General features: G+C 36.7%; 4 protein-coding genes across 4 annotated transcripts; 3 read left to right on the top strand and 1 right to left on the bottom strand.

Moving 5' to 3' along the window:
- The first annotated feature begins 122 nt into the window (after nucleotides 1-122).
- On the top strand, nucleotides 123-3,028 carry LOC132176358 (transcriptional regulator ATRX-like protein). Its single transcript, XM_059588541.2, has 3 exons — nucleotides 123-371; nucleotides 774-2,531; nucleotides 2,665-3,028. The coding sequence occupies exons 1-3, from the start codon at nucleotides 321-323 to the stop codon at nucleotides 2,728-2,730; spliced, it is 1,875 nt and encodes a 624-aa protein (XP_059444524.2). The 5' UTR covers nucleotides 123-320; the 3' UTR covers nucleotides 2,731-3,028.
- Nucleotides 3,029-4,464: 1,436 nt separating this feature from the next.
- Nucleotides 4,465-5,235, top strand: LOC148586710 (uncharacterized). The gene is made up of 3 exons (XM_088514955.1): nucleotides 4,465-4,521; nucleotides 4,637-4,705; nucleotides 4,923-5,235. The coding sequence occupies exons 1-3, from the start codon at nucleotides 4,465-4,467 to the stop codon at nucleotides 4,995-4,997; spliced, it is 201 nt and encodes a 66-aa protein (XP_088371081.1). The 3' UTR covers nucleotides 4,998-5,235.
- Nucleotides 5,236-5,561: 326 nt separating this feature from the next.
- Nucleotides 5,562-13,842, bottom strand: LOC132176530 (ribosomal protein L11 methyltransferase-like protein). The gene is given in 8 exon segments (XM_059588767.2): nucleotides 5,562-5,579; nucleotides 5,581-5,676; nucleotides 6,518-6,847; nucleotides 7,440-7,607; nucleotides 7,829-7,894; nucleotides 9,635-9,775; nucleotides 11,045-11,128; nucleotides 13,536-13,842. Coding segments are annotated over 8 exon segments (1,149 nt in total). The 5' UTR covers nucleotides 13,782-13,842.
- A 604-nt stretch (nucleotides 13,843-14,446) lies between these two features.
- Nucleotides 14,447-17,334, top strand: PRA1.H (prenylated RAB acceptor 1.H). Its single transcript, XM_059586748.2, has 4 exons — nucleotides 14,447-14,931; nucleotides 15,579-15,715; nucleotides 16,684-16,755; nucleotides 16,868-17,334. The coding sequence occupies exons 1-4, from the start codon at nucleotides 14,507-14,509 to the stop codon at nucleotides 16,936-16,938; spliced, it is 705 nt and encodes a 234-aa protein (XP_059442731.2). The 5' UTR covers nucleotides 14,447-14,506; the 3' UTR covers nucleotides 16,939-17,334.
- Nucleotides 17,335-18,055: the final 721 nt, after the last annotated feature.

Genomic DNA, 18,055 nt, shown 5'->3' on the forward strand with positions numbered 1-18,055 from the left:
ATTAAAAAATCAATCTGGAAACATTGGTCATAAACATCAACTCACCTTTGGCTATTTAAATAATTAAATTATATATATATACATTTTTTTTTTGGGTGCTTTTGTGAAAAAGGTATAAAAGAGTTTGGTTCCAGATCAGTGCGTTTAACAGATTAGGAAGCAGCACTGCCTTTATTTTCATTCTCTGCAATTTCCAATCCTTTTATTTCAATCCCAATTCTTTTCACCCTCTCAGGCTCTAACGATTTTGGTTTTTCTTTGCCCTCTTTCATTTTTTTGTTCGTTTTATTTTTAATTTTGATTCTTTGCAGGTAACCCAGATGGGAAAATCTTCTTCTTATAAGAAAAAACGCTCCAAGAATTCCTCTCAGGTTTTTTACTCTTCTCTCTCGCTCTCTCTATACATGTATTTACATGTGTGTGTGTTGGGGTTTTCTGTTCTCCTTTCATTTTGTTGAACTGTAAAAGAGTAACCCTTTGTTTGGTCGAGAAAATTTTGGGGAAAAAAATAGTAAATTCGAGGTTCTGGAGCTTATGCTTCTTTGTTTACTGGGGTACCCATAAATACTAATTATTTGATTTAAACTTTGTTAAGCTGAATGGCTAGAATTGGTTTAGGATTTTGTTTTTTGAGATCCTAATTAATGGGGAAAGAAAAAGATGAAATTTTTAATTTTGGGTTGCTTATTAATTTTTCTACTGGTTTATGGGTCTTTCACTTTTGTGTCCTTAATGCCAACTTATATATGTGTGTACATATGTCGCTGGTCTAGGGTCGAACAAGGAAGAGAGATAAGAGTAGGAGTAGGAAATATGATAAATCCAAGAAGCTTCGTCGCCGTGATGATTCTCCTTGTTTGGGTGATGATGAATCGAGAAGTTCCATGTCAGTTTCATGTTCTAGTTCTGAGGATAACTATAGAAGTAGAAGGGCTCGGTCTCGTTCTCGAAAAGTTGTGAAAGGCAGTAAGAAGAGGGCCCGAAGGCGCTCTCATAGCCCCGAGAGTAGGGAGGAGAGTAAGAAGAGGGCTCGAAGGCGCTCTCATAGCCTTGAAAGTAGCGCGGAGCCTCCTCGTGTGAGGAAAAGAATTGGTTCAAAGAGAAAGAATGGTTCTGAGGTAGGGAGGAAGAAGACCCACAAGAAGAACAAGCCTAGGAGAGAAGCTAGTGTAAGTTCCATGAGTAGAGCGTCGAACAGCTGTGAAACTTGTTGGGATAGGAGTACTAGCAGTCATGAGAGTGAGTTTGAGAAGCGTAGGGGCCGGTCTGAAAGAAAAGACAAAGAAAAAAGGAAATTGAAGAAGGTTAAAAGTGGAACCAAAGAGAGAAGATATAGATCAAGGAGTCATTCTTCATGCAGTCGGAGTAGTGAAGATGACAAATACCTAGATGAGGAGAAAAAGGCTGGTGAGAACAATGTGAAGCGTCTGAGATCAGTTATTACAGTTATGGTAGAGGAAAAAGACGGCAGTGTGGCAAATAAGGATGAGCACAAAGAAGAGATTGTATATGATAATGATGATTATCCTTCTTGCAGAAGCAATGATAGTAATGATGGGGGGCATAAGAGGGAGTTAGATCATCAGTCAAATGTTGCATCTGAGAAGAAAATGAGGGTGGAGAATGAGGAAGGAGAAGAACTTGTTGGCACTGAACTTATAGAAAGTGGAAGGGAAGTTGAGGGGCGATACATTGGGAGTAATCCTAGCAGCAGTGGTGTTGAGACAAATGATTTTGTGAAAGGAAAAGTGACTGGGGTCACTGGTAGCGTGAATGGTGATGATTTGGAGTCAATTTTAAGACAAAGGGCTTTGGAAAATCTAAGAAGGTTTCGAGGAGGGCTCCAAACAAATGCAAATGCTCCTGCTAGTAAGAAAGATGAGAGTGATGGTGACATGAAACAACCAACCACTGCAAAAGCTGATTTAGTTCAAATTAAGATCCCCAAGGAAGATGGTGCTGAATCGGTTGGTGCAACCCAAGAACTAAAAGAAATCAGTGTGCCTGCACTGAGGAGAGATTCCAACTGTTATTTATCAGATGATGATAAGACTCCGAACAGGAAGGATGGTGGCCATGAATCTGGGTCTGCCAAGCAGGAACTTGCTTGTGCACCTGATCAGGTGGCTCTTGCTGACGAGGAGAATGAAAAGGTTAGCTCAGCTGTTGGTTCTGTAATTAATAGACCAAAGTTGGCTACACCAGCATTGAGGCATTATTCATTAAAAACCCACAACCCTCTGAAGCAAACACCCGCTTCAGATGAACTTCAACAAGCAAATTTGTTGATGACTGAATCTGAGAGTGCTTTAGTTAAGCATTCTGCAAAAACTGCTCAAACTATGACCCCAAGTAGCAATTATAATGAAGACTTAAAAGATGCATGTGGTTTTACTGCTTCTGAGTCTTCTTCTTGCATTAAGTCTAAGCTAGCAGAGAATGGTTCAAATAAACCGCAGGATGAGACTACAGACAGCTCACAGTTTGAGCAGAAGACAATGACTGTAATGCGGGGTGGTGAGATGGTGCAGGTGAATATTTCAATCCATCTTAGATTTTGCATTAGTCTCCAAGGGAGTAACGTGTAACTATTCGGTTTTGTTGTTTAATATATCTAGCTGCTGACCTATATAATACATGATTGTTTAAATATTGTTTTTCCAGGTGAGCTACAAGGTCTATATTCCAAAGAAGGCGCCTGCTTTGGCTAGGAGGCAACTCAAGCGCTGACATTGGAATCTTCAACCAGGGTTCTTTTCTGAGAGAGCTTTTCAACCCCAGAGGATGGTCATATTGCTTGCTTGCTGCCTCATCGAAGCCTCATCCGCTGAGAGATTATGAGGGAATAAGAAGCCTCTGATAAAGTGACTAGTGATTTTTTTTTTTACCAGCACCTGAAGCCCTCAAAATTCTTGGTGCAGTATTTTAATGAAATAACTGTAGGCAAAAATGGTGGCTACTGTTGTCATATCAATGACCCTATCTTCCTGTTAGTTTATATTAGAAATAATCTGTTCGCATTATTACTTCCTCGAGTTTTTATTAGAAATAAAAAAGAAAAAGGGTTCTTATCAGCATCAACCTACTGCAACCAATCAATTGCCAAAGCTGTCAGAACAGGCAAATTTACAGTACTATAAACTCCTCATCACTTGCCAAAGTTTAGAGTCTGCATGGGTATATATTTCACTTTTTGAATGTTTGGATCCATGTTGTTTCAGAAACATATATTATCTTTCCATAAACATGAATATGAAAATTTAGAAACACGAGCTTTAGTAAGAATTTTTTTTTTTTTAAAAAAAAAAAAAATTCTTATTGTGTATTTATTTGTTTCTTTATTTGATTAAATCCTAAAATTTATATAGACTAAATTTGTTGTTTATTCTAAATTACTCCATATGATTTGATTTGATTTGTATTTATTTGTTTTCTTTGGACATTAATAAAGCTTTACCATTATATTTGCATTGCAAAGAAATCCTTTTTGATTTAAAATTGTCGGGAGTGTCAGTAAAAAACCTCCAATGATTGAGATAGCTAGGACGAAAAAGTTAATTGCTTTGAGAGTGAGCTAGAATGTTAACAGTGAGAATGATTATATGATTGTACCTGAAATAATCACATGTCCTTTGCTTATGCAAGGTTTCCACTAACAAGGTACGACCTTTGGCTATGTGTCATTTGCCGATGGGGTACGGCCTTGGCCAGGCATGACGTCGGGTTACATATTTATTTTGGTGTGCTGCCGAATTACGGCTTATTGGCATGTTGTCCCTGTGACTTGATACTGTGTCAAATTTTATGTTTGCTGACGGTTAAAACAAGACTAGTGGATAGTTATTCTATGTGCATCACTCTTAACGTTCTTGATGCTACTGTTGTGCTGGCACATTAGTTCCCATGGGGTAACCGGGGCTCGTGGTTTGGGTTTGAGCAACATGGCCCAAACTATAGGTTTCTGGTCTCGCATAATACATGATCACTTGGGTTGGCCGAGCGGATATTATTATTATTATTATTTAACATTCATATGTTGAGACTATGGTCTTCTAAACTAGTCCCAATTTTATGCATGTACCAATGCAAAATAAATATTGAAATGCCTTGATAAGCTATATATTTACCCCAAGAGGGAAAAGAAAAACTCAATAACATTGACTTTTCTCTAACCCAAAACCAACCGTTTTCTCAAGGACAAAGTCTCCATATCCCTCAAAAATCATAACAGACTTTGAATGGAATAATAAGTCTCATCAGAAGCAGCTCCTCCCTCCTGGTCCAAAGGCAAAATTAATGCCCAACAAGCATACACGTGCAAAGCAATGCATTGGTTTGAAAATCTTATAAATTAAAAATTTCCCTCACATTAATCCATCACCCAATTAAGTTGGACTTAATATTTCATATCTCAGGCATTTGCATTTGTGTGTTTGTTTTTCTTCCAAACAGAGACTAACTAAGATGGACCAATCCCAGAATGCAAGTCACCAAGCTGACCAGACCAAGGGCCAAGCTGAGGTGAGTTATACTACATACATGTTCATGCGTATGCATCATACATCTAAGACAGATGAATCATTTCATGTATGAACATTTCTACATATGACATTGATATGAATGTTTTGAATTCCAGGAAAAGACATGCGGCATGATGGACAAGGCAAACAATGCTGCCCAAGGTGCCAAGCAATCATGCCAAGAGGTTCAATATTAGTGTTTTAACTAAGGCTCCTTTTGCTTCCACATACAATGGTTTTTTGGAAAATATTTTTCGATGTTTAGTGCGACGAAAAATAATGTGCAAACTGAAAACATTTTCGATTTGACCAAAAGCGTCTTTAAGTGTATTAACACAACCTGCTTCCATGTTTAAGCTTCATTTTGTTGCTAATTGCTTACATATGGCGTTGTATTTGCAGAGCGGTGAGCAGCTGAAGTCCAAGGCGCAAGGGGCTGCTGATACTGTTAAGAGTACACTTGGTGCAAACAAATGAAACTAATGAAGCTCATCGAGGGAGAACCAAAAATTATCTTTCTTTATCATCAATCAAATCATTGTTGGAGACCCAAGATTCTTCCCAAAATAAACTTTGTACTTTTTGATTTTAATTCATGAATTTTTGTTTTTCTTGTACTTTGTAATTTCTTTAATAATTCTTGCTCTTATTGATGTTATATATCGGATTAGAAAGACTTCCGTGACTTTTCCTGTAGCCTTGCATTTCTTTGAGCCATTCCTGCATGACAGATTAATTACACATCAAAGGCAGAAAATAAGAGTTGGCTCTTTTACTTGGATAAAGCTGGTAATGTTAATTAAATTGCATCATGCATGTAAATGTTCATATTACAAGAAGAAATAGAAAGTAGCAACTTCCAGGCTGTAGAAATCTACCAGACAGACACCATAGGCTTGCATCGGACAGCAATGATCAACGGTCGATGCTAACTGCTTAGCTTCTTAATCAAGGCAAGTTGAAAGTTGAAAGTTGAAAGTTCCGCAACTTTTGCAAGCTTTCAATGATCAACCATCAAACTTTTGCAAACTGAAAGTTTCCTCAGCAGTCAGCAAGATTTTCTTTTCTTTCTGCCACTCACACAGGCCCAGTCATCCATCTCTGACACAGATATGCCTTCTAAGAATGGTGAATATCGCTCTATAATATATGGAACCTGCATAAAATACATGATCACAACAAAATCTGGTCTAGGGATCTATATCAATAAAGTAAGATTTCTATATCCCACCCAGGGTTCTATGTATGCCAATGGCAAGAAAATCAGACAAAATTAGGTTGTATGTAGCATAAAACTAATGCATGGAAGCTTTAGCCACTAAGAAAACCAGTGGAACTCCTCAATGAATCATTTCCCAGAAACCAAAGCGTTTTGTTTCTCTAGCTTAAAGGATTACTTTACCTAAAAAAAAAAAAGAAAAAAAAAAAAATCTCCCATGTGTCCCTAATTAATAGTCCATTCTTTTCCATTTTGGGATATCTCAAAGTTATTATCCCTTGTTAAAAAGTCAAAAGCAACTTGTATTTGGTTTTCCATAATAGCCTCCACAATAGTACTAACAAAAAGTTAAAAACAAATTATTTTTTCAAATAAGAAGTACAATGTAGGATAAAAATGGAAAAAGTTAAAAAGTGACCGTGTATGTGGGGTATTCTTCTTAAATATTTGCACTCTCAAATGGGACTACAATTTGGGGACAGAGGGAGCATTAATAGTAACATATGCATAGTTGAAAAGTGTTCAAACTTCAAGTTGACAACTTCTTTAATATTTAGAATGACGTGCTTTCTACAATATAAGACATGGTTTATGTAATATTCAACTGAAAAACAGAACCTGGATGGTAGAAGTTCAGAAAAGTATTTTCTACTGTGAAATGTTCGGTGAGCTTGCCACACTGACCGTAACTTTACCATTTCTAGCCATTATCGTAATTTTCTTAAATTTCACCTAGGTACATGTCATGTGTGATGATTCATCTATGCTGGGAACATACCTGCTCAGATAGAATACCAGAAAGACCAACGACTGCTCCATGTTTGGCATAAGAGACAATATTATCTGCCAACTCTAACAAAGGATTTAAAAGTATATTTGCAATGACCACATCATACTGCTCTGTTCCACAGATAAACCCCATACCATTTGACTTCGGTTCTTCCACAACTCCACATGTCCTTTCATTCATGGAGGGGGGACAGGCTTTACCAGGAACCAGGTGTAATTGCATTTTCTCAGGTCTTATGTTGTTCAGGGAAGCATTCTGGCATGCAGATGTAATGGCTTGGGGATCTACATCAATTCCAACTGATAAGGCAGCACCAAACTGCAATCCCAGATAGAGTGACAAAGTTGGATTGGTGGATTGGTATTCGCAATAATTCATCATTTTATAGCAAATCATTTCAAAAACAAAAGGAAATCATTGCTAATGACTTATTTTGACGAGAATTTTGGAGAATCCAAGAAATTTCAAACAAACATGGGATTGGGGTAGCAAGCAATGCATATGATAAGAAAATGGGGTAGTAAGCAATGCATATGGATTAGAGGATTAGTTGGTATTTGCAATAATTCTTCATTTTATAGAAAATAATTTCAAAAACAAAAGGAAATCATTGCTAATGACTTATTTTGACGAGAATTTTGGAGAATCCAAGAAATTTCAAACAAACATGGGATTGGGGTAGTAAGCAATGCATATGATAAGAAAGGGGTAAAAGAAGAAGCAGCAGTCAAGTTGTATTAAGATTATATTGATGATACCAGCCATGAATGATCAAGAAGTTAATTGCATGCTACCAGATAAACAGCAAAGGGAAAACTGCAATATGCTAAGGTTCATGATAACATTAATGAATGAGGTTTCGTTTTCATTTAAAGTATAAGGGTCATGCACAACGTTAAAAAAAGAATACCTTAACTGCTGCGATTGCAAGAACCCCAGAGCCTGTACCATAATCCAAGACAAGTTCTCCACCTTTTATTAAGCTATGCAGCAGCAATAGACACATCTTAGTTGTAGGGTGCTCCCCAGTCCCAAATGCTAATCCAGGATTCAGAATTATGTTTGTTGCTTGAACATCCTGTAGAGTGAAGCAAATGTGATTATGTGTTCACACGTTTTGATGATCTTTTTCTGAATATTCAGAAGTAGAATATGCTTGTAGCAGATTGAGCGTTCACAACTTAAGGCCATACAAAGGGCCCAAAACAATAAGCCACATCAGATTTTTCAGAAGCAAATGAGATATGAGCAACCATTGCATGAAACCCCTTAAAAAAGTTGATTTAAGACTGATCGTACAGGGGGAGTTATCCACTCTGGCACAACCCAAACTCCTTCAGTGACTTCAACTGGATGAAATGATTCCTGTGAAAAATGAACATATTTGAATCAAATATTCATACAATATAATAAAGAATAAGAGTAAATCATCATAGCCTGACATTTGGGGCTTATTGAGCACAATGAACTTAATTCTTCATGTAGAAATTAAAAAGGAAATAGATCCATGAATAATTCTACAAGCTCAACTGATTTCTCATTCATTGGAAAATTTGAAAAAAAGTAGTCGTGTATGAGCATGGGCGAATAACACAAGGCAAATTTTAATTTCAAAGTCAAGTTTCAAATGGAAGCCATAATGATGCAGGAAGGGGTGAAGGCCATACACGTGATGAAGATTGATGGATTTCACGAGGATGTACAAAGAACTATTAGACTAAACGCTTTCCTAATAGAATTGTTTTGTAGCCTAAGATTACTTCATTAAATATTTTCATTTATTTTTCTAATGTATTAAGACTACACGGACATGAAATATACCTACGAGATTACAAGGTATCCTCTGATAACCAAATAACTAATTTCGAAAATCACTTAAAAATGTAATCTTTTAAATACCTAAATTATAATCCTTGGAAATCCAATCTATTGTGAGCCTCTTAATGGTTATAGGCTAGTAGTAAAGAAAGAGCTCGGTGGGAACCCATAACATCGCCCCCAATTGAAACATGTTGGAGGGACCAATATCCTCTTTCTTGAATCATTTTGAAACAGGGTTTGATCTGATTTGTGTTGGTTTATGCACCCGCATCACATAGTACTTCAAGAGCACAGGATGAGAAAATATCAGTGCCCATCAGCCCAAGGGCTCGTTTGCAAATGTAATACTGATTGGATTGCTTCCATATGTACTCACTCATGGCAGTGGTCAATCATTAATGGTGGATAAAGGAACTGTTCTTTTTCTTCCTCCTTTTTTCTTTCTTTTTTTTTGTTGGGGGGTGGGGGGGTGGGGGTGGGGGTTACCAAGAAAATACAAGCTTTGAAAGCTATTGGCATTCTGCCACCTTCAGGTGTCATCTACGTAGACTTCTAAAGATGGGTTGGAGTAACATCTATGCTACTACTTTTTCCTGAAGCAAAGACAACTAGGCATCATAGATTTACGCTGCAACCGCAAGAGCTTCACTGGGTTTGACTTTCCAAGCTTGCAAGTTGGGGTAATGAAGCTAGGCTGAGCTCATAGGTTTACTTATTTATTGGGTTTTTAGAGCAACTAAAGAGGGCTCAGTCAAAAACTTTGCCTCAGCAAAGATTACTGCAAGTAGGCAAGTGCAACTGCATTCTCTAGATCATGTTGTACCACCACTTAATCAAAGAAATTATTGTGCAGCCAAGTGCTGTTTCCTAGATCAGTTAATGCAAAGGCTGCCAACAGAGAGCAACATCCACAGGACACTTCAGAAAAAAAAAAAATAAAAAAAAATCAATTTCAACCAAATTCCTGTAAAACCATACTTTTTTTAAAAAAAATTTTAAAGAAGGGTTTTTTGGGTAGAAAATTTTTTGAGCCATCAGTACTGGGAATGGTTATTCCCCTAAAATGAGGAAATCCATTTCATTTAATCACAAAAATCATGGAAAATTCAACGTTACAAAATAAAGGACACAACAGATCTAAGGGGCGAGTGGGAATTTCTTTCAAGAATCAAGACAAGCAAGCAACAGAATCAGCCTAAGTAGAAGAATTTCATAAAATAAATAATAATAATAATAATAATGAGCTTCATAGTGCAATAAAGGTTGCATGAAAAGTAAATCAACCTGAGCTTTCCTTATCCAGTCGGATTGCTCACCCATTTTAACATCATAATGAGGAATCTCTTTCAAGCCTATAGACTTAGCAGCACGTGAAATGCACACATTTACATCCTTTCCTTCAGGAAATATAGAATCCATAGAAATCTGCATAAAATGTTATTTGTAAGTGAACTTTTCAAAACATTTTTTTTTGTTGTTGTTATAACTGTAAAATTTCTCTGGTGTTACCACACTGTCAACAAGTCATTGAACTGTCGATGGTTAGCAACTGTAATCTGTGCACTTTAGCTTGTCATGACTCAGTTACGGACGTGTCAAGCACATTTGATCAGTAATAAATCTAAACAGAGGGAGGTACGCGGGGGGGGAGGGGAGAGAGAGAACAGAAAAAGAAAAAAAAAAAAAAAAAAAAAGAGAGAAAGAAAGAAACAACAAAATCTTAAAGAGAGGGAGGTAAGGCATTTCCAGGAATAAACCTGAAAAAGCTTTTCCCCACTATATACATATATAGTCAAGCCAATTTGCAACATAACCAATCATGTAATCAATCTAGTCCAAGTTCTATATGGTGCTATATTACAGCGCCTTCATTCTTGCATCTTCAATTAAAATCAGCTCCTACAATGGACTTAACCAAATTCATCTACTAGTTTCAATAGCTTTGGCTATAACTCGTAATTAACAACAGATAAGACATGTCCCATCAATTCCAAATAATTGGACAAGAAAATGACGCATTATAATCCTTCACCATTCAGATGAAATGCCTAACAGACTATCAATAAATTTGCTCCTGTATAGAGAAGAAAAACACATGAAAACTTCAATCTAGATTTATTATGTAGCTATTTTATCATACATGCAATACGTATCACTTGATCAGCATAATCTGGAATCCTAAAGTTTTAATCATATCCAACAGTCTACGGGAGACATGTTCTCAATGGTACATTCATCTATCTTCTTGCCCAGAAAAAGATAAAAATAAAATAAATTAACCGTTTCCATAATGTATCACACTTTATGTTTATCTCTCAACTTTTCATTTTTTTCCCTACCACATTTAGTATTGCATAAAATGGTAGCTCACAAGCTCTGCTTTCTGCGTTCTATTTGCTTGCTACAAAGACTACGCTGAAATCTCATGTTCCAAAACTATATTGTTTTTAACAATGTCAAAGAGCATCTTGCCTCATCATGAGCTTATATTAATCAAAATAAGTGAACTTAGAGACCAGTTTTAACATGATAGACAGATGATCTGAAACCATGGTTTAGATATGATCTTCCATTGATTGCTTATTCCTCATTATTGTTTGATAACTCAATTGTCTCACACAAGAAGCTGGATAGTAAATACAAAATAGAGACAAACAGATTCATATATATGTAATAAATTCAAAGAGGACCCACCTTGTCAGAATTCTCAGAGGCGTCTTCTTCATCCATGGTGATAGAACTTGCACCAAAGCATAAAAGAGCTTCAGAAAGCATATCCTGAGGAACATAGAAGCAACACACTGTTAAAATTTTGCAAATTCACTCAACTTAACAAAGCCTTAACTCATAAGACAAGCCCTAATTCCAACATATGACCAGTTCTAGGAGTCCTTTTTCACCATTCTTCCTGTGATACTTTGGATTGGGAAGGTTTTGTATATAGCCCCATATTGAGTGGAGGAAAGTGATGGCATTGCATGGACATATGCTGAATCTCACATTAGTTCTATACAAGTGAAAATGGGCTATGTAAATGATTTATGTTCAAATTGTGATTAATCCTTTTGGAGGCAGATGTGACTAATGGTTTATCAACTCGTGACAAATGATATCAGGGTCAACCTACTAACGCCATGTGGCACTAGGACATTGCAACACAACATGGACCCTAATAAAGATGCTAGGAATTTGAGTGGTAGAGATTGTAATACCTCAAATTGTAAAGGTTTTGAGTTAAGTCTCATATTTGATGGATAGATTGTCAAGGCATTACATGGGAATATGCTAAGTCTCCATAGTGATTATGTATTTGGTGGAATTAGGTTAAATAAGTGATTCTAGAAAGCTCCAATTCCGACTAGTCCTTTGGATATAGCACATATATGACTTAAGCTTCTCTGGATCATGACATTTCCCATCCAGGATAATGCTCCTTCTTGTTTCCCTAGTGGATAAAATGATTTTGACACACATCCTCATAAAATGAGCTTCTGATTAACATCTTCGTTATATCCAAATTCCCATATGGTATCGTACTATATAGAAGTTGTTAATAAGGGCTTGTGACAATAATAAAGTAGATATGTTTGTGACAAGTATGATAAGTTATAAGAAAACAGTCAAACGTTGATTCTAGGGATAATGATGATACATAGAAAGATATCTAACTACATGCTTTAGTGAAAAGTTTTATAAAATAATGTGATTTACAAGTTAGAAACATATCTTCTCTTTCTTGCTGAATATTCGTTTGATGAGTCTTATCTTTTACCATCACAAATTGTAGCTGATTCTTTAGGAAAGTTTACTGCATCTACCACTTCTCAAGCCACACTGACTGGATAAGCATGTCACTTCATGAAAACTCTAACAAAACATTGATGAAACATTATGCTGAAGTTTCATGTGTGATGGAATCTTACAAGAAGTAGAAATAAGAAATTTAAGTAGTTGATACAGCATAATTGGGCTAAAACTCATAGGGCTAAGCTTTTGGTAAAGGTTATGTCTTAACATGTTATATAAAGGCCCCACTTAGGGACTCCTAAGTGTTTATCTCTCCAACAAGTGATATCAAAGCCGATAGTTCAACAAAACGAGTGTGGATGGAGATGGTGTATAGTAGTCTCATATGTTTTTTTATCTTGTTACCCATGGTAGAGTATGACTAATTGCATGTCGCTTGCATGATAGAGCGGGCTCATATAGTTGTAAGTGTGACATTTCGTGAAGAGCTTTATAAAAGCTTTCACTTGAAGGGGAGTATGGTCATTATGGCTGAGGTTCACATGTGAGGTAGAAATTATTAGAGCTTTAAGTGTGATAATCTCATATTGCGTAGAAACAACAAATTTCAAGTGGTAAATAAAATATAATTAGGTCCAAAACTATAGGATTAAACTTTTGAGTTAAGGTGGTATTCCAATATGTTATATCAATGCCTCAGTTCCAGACTCTCTAGGTGTTTTTTTACTCAACAAGTGGTCTAAAAGTTGTTGGGCTGACAGGATAAATGTTGGATGCGGCTGCTATGTGGTGGACTCTCATAGCGTTCTTGATTTTCTTACCTATGGTAAAGTATGACTAAGTGAATGTGGCTTACATGATAGTGTGAGCTCCTATAGTTGCAAGCATGACACTTTCTAAAAGCTTCTGCACAAGGCAGAATATGGCCTTAACAAACTTAAGTTGTCAATCTAAGGTAATTGACTAATACTCATAGCTTAAGCTTTTCGATTAAGGTGATACTCCAACATCTTATATCAAAGCTTCACTTGAAGATTTTCTTGGTACTTATTTCCTTAACAGATTGGCATAATAGCTCAAGAATAAGTAAACCGATGAAACACCAAGCCTATAAACTGTTTTGGGCCTCTCTGCCAATTGAGTTGCTTACAAATATAGAATTCTCAGGAACACATTGTTTGGAGAGGTTGCAACTAGTACCCAAGTTGTTAAAAACATTCATCAAATCAATTCATCTTAGACCATACTTCCAACAATTTCCTTTGTGTCAATCACCCAAGTAATACATAATAAAGAATAATTACTCTACACACACGCACACGCATATGTATAAACTTTGATAGATGGGCTCTTCGTCTAAGACACAAATGTAAGAGCAAATAGTATGTGGCTCGGAATTTCATTTAAGAAATAAAAGTTAGAGAGAAAAGAAGCTCACAGCCACTTCTTTTGGGCAGCGAATGTGGACGGAGAGGTAAGAAGAAGTGAAAGACTCAGTTTTTGTTGGAGTACAAGAAGAAGTTGAAAGCTTTGCAGTGAGTGAACGGGGGATACATGATGATGGTTCCTTCACCCTGTCGGTTGCGAGGAAGAGGGTGAGGGGAGAGGGAGATGGGTGGATGAGACGACGGCGTGGGAGTGTGTAGGAAAGACGTTTGAAGAAATGACTGAAAGAGGCCGACATTCGTTGCGCTTTCTGGATGTGGAAGGAGTAGAAGAAGTGAACGTTAAGGACACTTTGTCGAGCTCTGTATGAAATGTAGATGTGTTTGACATTACAGGAATTTTCTCCACCACTAACAGTAATGTTATAAATCCCAGTGGTCCTGCCAAAATGTATCGCGATTTTTATAATTATCGTTGAATTTAAAACATGATGTATTAAACTTTGATTTATTAGTAATTTAAAAGTCATATCATATTTAAAATGATTTTAAAAGAATTCTAAAAAAACTTTATAACATTACTCATATAATACATATAATTCCTCTCGCTACACAAAGGGAGTTTTATTATTTTAAACTGACATAAATTTTTCTCTTAATTGGATTGGAGAATTCTTACAATTCAGTCTAAATGTGACATGTGTTATTTAGCATTTTTTTTTTTAATAACATTAAAAAAAAAAAAAAATCTGTTTCTTATATGTCAAGATACACATATTACGTTATCAAAGGATAACTTAATCGACTAGGGACCACGTCTCATAAAGCGAAAATTACTAATTCAAATTCTCCGTCTCCTCTTGTGTGGATATGTCCAAAATAATAATAATACAAATATTACTTTTAGAAGCTGAATTGGTGGACATTTCTGTAAAAATAAAAAAGAAAAAGAAAGAAGCCCCAAATTCCAAAGAAGAAAAGAAAAGCGACGTTTTGGGAGTTGGTTTGGTGCTAACTTGGGGAGATGGTATTCTCGTCCAACCCCTTATCCCTCAGCGTCCCCGAACCCGCCTTCGAATCATGGCTCCGCGACTCCGGCTATCTCGAAGTCCTCGACCACCGCTCTTCCTCCACCGCCACCACAAGCTCTGACTCTACCGCTACCACCACTGCCGCCACCATCACCACCTCAACCTTTACCATCACCGGCGTTCTCTTCTCCCATGTCCTCACCCTGCTCTCCCTCTTCACTCTCAACCCCTTCTCCAAGCTCACCACCCTCGACTTCTCCGCCCCAACGCCGTCCTGGACTTATGGGTTCATTGGGTCCTGCGACTCCTACTCGTTCCCGTCCACGCCGGCTCAGGCCAGGCTGAGGGTCCACGAGAATGTCAAGCGCTATGCCAGGAACTATGCCACCCTCTTTATCCTCTTCTTCGCGTCTAGTCTGTACGGACTCGCGCACCTTTCTCTGTATCTCTAAATTTATGTTTTTGTTTAGTTTTGGATTCTTGCGTGGGTTTTGGGAATTGGGTGCTGTTTGGTTGATGGGGAAAGTGGGAAAATTTGGGGTTTTTTTTTTCTATACCGATTAAATGGAGCTTGAAAAATTCAAGTATCCATGTTGATATCTAGGGATCTTTTATGATTTGAGTACATATTGTTTGAACAGAATGTGGGTTGTTGTTATGTACGTATATGGTTGAGGTATTGAGTGAGTTGGCTATTTATATACATGTTCTGATGTTCTTCTCATTGCTAAGCATAATTTCAATTCACCCGAGCTTGATACAGTTATTTGAGTGGACTGAAGTGAGTTTTCATTTTCTTGAAAAAAAGAAAGAAAGCAAACATATAATATATTCAGAACTATTTTGTTCACTCACTTAACAGAAAGAGGCTAATTGCTTGCCTTTCCATTTATTTACCTTTATGTGAGAGTTGTCTTATACATGGTGGCCTGTATTAATAGCTGGTCCTTTGAAGTGGACAGTCGTTTACAATTCTTTTTTATTTCTTCTTGTTCTTTCTTCCCCTTTCCCCACTTGACAGATTTTCTTATTTTGTAATTCTATGTTTGATGTTCATTGTTATAGGTATCGGATGCCTCTTGCTCTTGTTGGATTGATATCATGTTTGGCACTATGGGATGCTTTCAAGTTTTGTAGTGATAGATGGGGATTAGATCAATACCCAGTATTTCGACAATGTCTGGTTCGCATTGCCCAATGTGGTATGTTATCAGCCCTTTTGTCTCTGGACGGTATTCATCTATATTTTTTCCATAAATCCTTACGGTGATGATCTTTGACTGTTTAATGATTAATTAGGAGATATATATTTTTGATGATTTTCCTAATGTGGAGGAAAGAGTTTGCTTGGTGCATGTGGAACTCCCTCCCTAACACCCTATTTTTTTGATGAACTTGAAATGTTGTGAGATGATATTGTTTTCTGATGGAGAACTTTGGGGTCTATAACTTGGAGAGTCATATTAACTCTTCACAAGTAAGGCCGGTCTTGGCCAAGTATTCAATTCCATTCAAGGCTAAAGTTTTTCTTCGTTTTTTTTTTCTTGAGAGGCAGGTGGGTGGGGCTAATAAGCCAAATACCATGCACACTTATTGTTCACGTTGATGCATGGTTTTATTCCCTACACCCCAAATCCTTTACAACAGTGCCCTGTAAATTCATACTTGCCTTCCAGAATCCAGAAGTCTTCTGTTAGTTCTGTAGCATAATCTTTTCAAATACTCTTGCCAATAAGCTCTACTCCAAATTGCACTTCCTCCCCTTGTAAGAATACGGTGGAGGATAGGATTGTGAGCTCAAAACTCACTGAATGTGTTAAAAAAAATATTTCAAATACTCTCTATGGTTTGCCTTTCTTCCTGTGTGGCAGTGGATATCTATTTCTATATTCCCTTATTTCTCATTGATGTTAATATAAACATTGTAAAATAGAAATAAAAAATGTACAAAAACTCTGTTTCAACCTGTTTAAAGCTAATAATCTATTGCTGGTCCCATCTAAGTGGAGTCTTGGGATGGTGGGATATGGTTCTGCCCTTTAGATAATCTTGTTTGCTGACGTTTGACAACCAGAGAATTTTAATGGCCTCTTCTATTACAAGCTATTTACAGGAGTCAAAATAATCTTTGGTTATGCCTTATAACACTGATTGGATATCATCTTTGCAGTGGCTGCTGTTATTCTGATGTATTCAAATGTTCAAATGGCTATGTTCTGTGCACTTAGCATCAGTTATGCAGGTAACTTTGATAAACTTGTGTTTCTCTGTTAGGATTCTCTTACCCCCCCACCCCCCCCCCCCCCCCCCCCCCTCGCCCCGGAGCTATTCTTATTATTGAAACCCCTTTGTAGGTATGATTTTACATGCTGCATTCCGGAAGCTGACTCCTGCAAAGCAGCCTTCTCATGGGAGAAATAAGTAGGTTTGAGCAAAATAAGCAACATTATGTTTAGCTGTAGTCTGAGGCCTGTTACTGCAAGAGATCAACAACCATGATGACCTCTGACTGTGATACAGTAGATGGTGCTCGTGAAGCATATAGTAGATCTCCAAATCCGTGCTCCTTTTTGGATTATACTCGTTACCGCCTCACTTAAGCGAAATGCTAAATTATAGTCACTCCTTTGACCAAAGAGTTACTTGGCTTGCCCTAGTCATCATGTCAAAGTTTGAGGCTTATTTGCTTAAGCAGTTGTACAAGTTATATAATGAAATTCTGTCTTATACCAGTCATGTTCTACGTGTAATTGTACAAGGTCTAATACGTCTCTTTTAGCTTTAACTTATGGTTGATTGATCTTATGGTAATTTGTAGTCATTTGAGAAAATGTCCTTGTGAAAAGAGGCTAAAAGGTGCTTGAGAACACCCCTCCTGGCCATGTGATTAATGGTTTTGAAATGCATTTGAGCAGGTGAAATTTACCGTTAGAGCATCACCAATGAGCTCTCTAGAGTTTAGCTAAAAAATCTTATTTTATCTAACTACTTTTTACAAGCACCAAATATTAAGCTCTCTAAATATTTTTTTACTTTAACTAAATATTATTTTTTATTGATTGTTAGTTGGTTGAAACTAACCACTAAACAGAAAACAATGAATGGAGAGGGGAAACAATGAAAGTAATAAAATATTGATTATTGAATGGCTAAAGAAAAACTAGCATCAAATATGGAGAGAGATTCTGATCAGAATTATTTTGGAGTTAGGATGGAGAGCTAGATGAATGGGTACCTTTATGAATCTTCTCTAAATTTTAGCTTAATGTACATTTTAAAGGGAGCTAATCGGTGATGCTCTTACGTAGGGTGAAATAACAGAAATCTAGAGCTATGTTTGGAAGCTTTTTTTTTTTTTTTTTTTTTTCTCTTAAACACAAAATATACAATTTTCAACTTAAATTAAAAAATAATAATAGTAATAATAATAATAGTTGTCAAACGAAACACACTTCAATTTTTTGTTAAAAAAAAAAAAAAAACAAAATACAACATACTTTTTAGAGAACTTCTTACACTTTTTTTTGGAATATTTTGAGAAA

This window comes from Corylus avellana, chromosome 3 (assembly GCF_965113065.1).
Source record: "Corylus avellana chromosome 3, dhCorAvel1.hap1.2, whole genome shotgun sequence".
In the NCBI taxonomy this organism is placed as follows: domain Eukaryota; kingdom Viridiplantae; phylum Streptophyta; class Magnoliopsida; order Fagales; family Betulaceae; genus Corylus; species Corylus avellana.

Coding starts and splice junctions, on each gene's coding strand:
- LOC132176358 (XM_059588541.2), top strand. CDS start 321: ATGGGAAAATCTTCTTCTTATAAGAAAAAACGCTCCAAGAATTCCTCT. Junction 372..773: donor GCTCCAAGAATTCCTCTCAG/GTTTTTTACTCT, acceptor TCGCTGGTCTAG/GGTCGAACAAGGAAGAGAGA. Junction 2,532..2,664: donor GGGGTGGTGAGATGGTGCAG/GTGAATATTTCA, acceptor TTGTTTTTCCAG/GTGAGCTACAAGGTCTATAT.
- LOC148586710 (XM_088514955.1), top strand. CDS start 4,465: ATGGACCAATCCCAGAATGCAAGTCACCAAGCTGACCAGACCAAGGGC. Junction 4,522..4,636: donor AGACCAAGGGCCAAGCTGAG/GTGAGTTATACT, acceptor TTTGAATTCCAG/GAAAAGACATGCGGCATGAT. Junction 4,706..4,922: donor CCAAGCAATCATGCCAAGAG/GTTCAATATTAG, acceptor TTGTATTTGCAG/AGCGGTGAGCAGCTGAAGTC.
- PRA1.H (XM_059586748.2), top strand. CDS start 14,507: ATGGTATTCTCGTCCAACCCCTTATCCCTCAGCGTCCCCGAACCCGCC. Junction 15,716..16,683: donor GGTTCGCATTGCCCAATGTG/GTATGTTATCAG, acceptor TCATCTTTGCAG/TGGCTGCTGTTATTCTGATG. Junction 16,756..16,867: donor ACTTAGCATCAGTTATGCAG/GTAACTTTGATA, acceptor ACCCCTTTGTAG/GTATGATTTTACATGCTGCA.